General features: G+C 38.7%; 1 protein-coding gene across 9 annotated transcripts in view; it reads left to right on the top strand.

The window, feature by feature from the left end:
- The window catches only part of RNF146 (ring finger protein 146), a 13,343-nt gene that overhangs the window by 7,332 nt on the left and 2,470 nt on the right, over window positions 1-3,541 (top strand). For 4 of the 9 annotated variants that reach the window (XM_014522839.2, XM_006029883.3, XM_025211353.1 and 1 more), the window contains exon 3: window positions 1-86. The exons of 3 other annotated variants lie outside the window; for them this stretch is intronic. In XM_014522839.2, coding sequence (XP_014378325.1) covers window positions 22-86 — 65 coding nt within the window. In that variant the 5' untranslated portion in view covers window positions 1-21. Of the gene's footprint in view, window positions 87-1,335; window positions 1,413-3,541 lie in introns of all 9 variants that reach the window. 2 more of the 9 variants (XM_006029884.3, XM_025211356.1) reach the window with 2 other exon arrangements.

Genomic DNA, 3,541 nt, shown 5'->3' with positions numbered 1-3,541 from the left:
AAAGAGTACGCTGCATCCCAAATGAGTGCATTTGAAGAGGATGCTTTGTTGTTGTGGCATGCTTCAACAGGAATTGTATTAAAAAAGTAAGATCTGTTTCTTGTGTTCTAATGGATTTTCATTGATCAGTTGCTTAGAGGAATGCTTAGTTACGGTCCAAAATACGGCCTGTTCTTTAAAAAAAATTTAAATGGAGCAAATCTAGTCTTTTCTTTTAAAAGAAGACCAGGATGCCGGATGGCTTTATATTTTCTGCCCTGGCTATTCCAGATCTTCAAGACCGTCCAAGAGAAACATCCTAAGAATGTGAATTTAGAGATAAGATTTAATGTTAATATATATGAAGAAAGAAGGGATAACATGGAGCATAGTCTGGCAGCTGTGCAAGCTGGGTTCCCCTCCTTAGTGACTGTATGTTGTATTTCAGCATGCACATTAAATTGTACGGTTCAAATATTCTGTTCCACAGCTGAGACAGAAATTGGGCTTCTGGAGGTAAGAATTAAACCTGCAGCAGGTTTACTTTAAACAACCTTTCCTTCTTTTATGTTGTGGCTACTTGTGAATTTAGATCTTCCAGCCGTGTCTGCCTGAGATCCTTGGAATAATTATATTTTCTTCCTCAATATCTCAAGCTAAGTGAATAAGCTGAAGTCCTAGATAAGCCAGTGCTATATGTGGAAATTGAGGAGGAGAGCTTGATAGCATTTTCCAGAGCTAAGCACACATTTGTGTAAAAATGGGGTATTTCAGTTGCTGTCCTGAAAGCCAGCATTCCAGGCTGACCCTTAGCTAGCCCATTTTTTTTATCCCCAGTCTTGCTTTGGGAACTATAGATAAGTTGATGGTACAGCAGTGAGGAAAAAAAAATGAAGGTAGTAGTATAGGTTTACTGTTAGTTATAAATTAACTGCTTTGAACCATTGATCAGTTTAAGTGCTAATGTGGTTTGTTTTGTTATTACCAAATAGTGGGAAATTCTGAATCTCCTGCCACTAGACTACAAATGCATGGAATCTGTGATTTTTACCAATGTGAGGTGCATTTGTGTTCTGTATTAGAAAAACTCAGCTTCCTTTGAGGTGCTGACCAATTGTACCAAACATAGAAAATTATGTATACTGTAAGTGGTTAATCTCTACCATCCCTCTGAAAAGGACAATTTTGTATCCAGAAAAAAATATTCAATAAGAAGGAACCTTTTATAAGTGGGTAGCATGGAAATAATTTATATGAAATTGCCTTCCAGCACAGTAGTATGTCATTATGGAAATGCCTATATAGCAGCCATTGGTAAAATAATAATAATGATTATAAGGATTTTTTTTTTTTTAGTGATCCATTCCCTTATATCCGATGGGCATTGAGAGTTCCCCCATTTAGTAGAAGTTAACCACAAACACAAACTTAAGGTAAATCTAAAATTATTGTAAAAATGCAACAATTCTGTTCCAAACGCAGTACAAGTGTTAAGCAATTAGTGCAAGCTGGTGTAAAACCTTGAAACATAGCTTACTGTCCTTTCAGATCTTTCATGGGAGGATCACTCAGGCTGGCCTATACTACTGTGTAGGAAGAGAAGTACTGGGTGATATTCCTGTTCCTATATCTGCTATGCTAGCTCAGACACAACTTCACAGATTCCTTTCATTTCACAGTTGGAAATTCTTGGACAAGAAACTAAAAGTTAACCATGTGACTAGAAAGGAAAAAGTTTCCAAACTGCCATGCTTTTAGGGGCATGAGTGGATGAACAGCAATTGGAGTGAAGAGATTTCATATCGCTCTCATTCAGAAGCAAATTATGGTAAACTGATTAGTTTGCCTATGGTATAATTTGCCACTATGATATAATTTGCTGCTGGTCTGCTCTGATTCCCTGCCAGCTGTCTCTCCTCCCTCCCCTCACCCCTCTAACACTTGATAAACAGCCACTGCTGGGTAACTTACCATTATTTGCATTTCCCTTGGGGTAGTAAGTTAACTAGAGTTTACTATATTATGATAGCAGTCAAATATGTTGGGCGACATGTAGGGAATGTATCATATTTATGCAGTAAATGCATTTAAAACATAGATGCTGCAACAGACATAACTTTTTAAAACCCCAGTTGTAGCTGTGAGACCACTCTAGAGATTGAGTGACAAAAAGAGGAGCCTTTTTGGTTCCTGAAGAGAATGGAATTCTAGGTGGCTTGCTTTATTTTGCTGCATTAGGTGGGAAATGATTTAATGTTTGTGTTTTTTAGGGGGGTTTTGTTGGGTTTTTTTGTTTTCTAAAGAGGGGAATACTTGGGGCTCCACAACAGAACAAACTGGAAAAGTCCATCTGTATTCTTTCCCTTATTTTAACCTTTAAGGTTATTTATATGGGGGTCATAAAAACAAGATGAAGGATTTAGGACCAGAACTAAAGTTATGACTTTCAAATTTGCATTTTCATGTAGATTCTTGAGCTTCTTGCCATGTCTTAAGAGATCCTCCTTTCTTCTGATTGCTGTAGGGCAGAATAATGTCTGTGAAAGACCGTTCTTGTCCCTTTTTAATCTCACCCAGTTCTGAAACAACCCTTATTGCTGACAATTGCTTCATTTTTCTTTTTCTTTTTTTTAATTTATTTTTGTTAGCTTTGGGGCTGGAAGGTAAAAAGTCCTTGCTTCTGAAAAAATGCCCCAGTAGCCACCAGGCTCCGTACGGTAAAGAGGAAGTCTGAGGACTCTTTATTGACACTGAAACAGTTAATTCATTGTCCAGAAAAAAATGCTATTTCAAGAACTTATTTTTCTGTTGGATCTCTGAGCAAAGCTGAGACTTTTTTAACTATCTGGGCAGGAGGCCAGCCAGAAACAGCTGAACGGGGACCTGTTGCCAAACAAATTGTAGAGTTAAGATGGCTACCATCATGTGTGTCACGACTAGTAGGAGCCTGGTCTGGTTGAAAGGTCCTCTCTGAGCTGTTTACAATACTGAGCTTGTTTTTTGCAGCTAGAAAAGGTGCATTTTTACTCTGAAATCATTAATAAGCATGAGCAATCCTGAGCTTAGAAACACAGTGAAGACCAGGTACTTCAATATTATCTCTAGGGGACCTTGCTGAGGTCAGCCTTATATCCCCAGATTACAAGGTAAAAAGTGTACTTTGTAAGAGTGAAAACAAACTGCTTCAGGACAAAGTTAACTTCTTTTGAGTGGATACCTAGTGCTGGCACTTTCTTCCCTGCTCTTGTCAGATAAACGTTAAGTGTCTTGGGTGGTGTGCTATGTGGGGCGAGGAGACTGAGTAGGTATTTCGATCTGCCAACCCGTAACTAGGCTGCTGATTACCAGTGGTATTAAGAATACCTCTTAAAACAGTCAAGTGCCAACAAGAAAACACTTATTGAAGATATTTTCCTTTTGGGGAGGAAGGAGTCAAAAATGGTGTTCACCTCCTGAATAGGCAAAGAAACAGGTGGCTGACCTAGATGTTCTCTAGGAGCTATTTCATCAAAGGCCGCATCCAGATGAGCACAGCCATGCAGTATGTGCCTGGGTGTTCAGG

The sequence above is a fragment of the Alligator sinensis genome, unplaced genomic scaffold (assembly GCF_000455745.1).
Source record: "Alligator sinensis unplaced genomic scaffold, ASM45574v1 scaffold96_1, whole genome shotgun sequence".
NCBI lineage: Eukaryota > Metazoa > Chordata > Crocodylia > Alligatoridae > Alligator > Alligator sinensis.
Note: the sequence above shows the minus strand (reverse complement) of the source record. Positions and strands in the feature narration are given on the sequence as shown.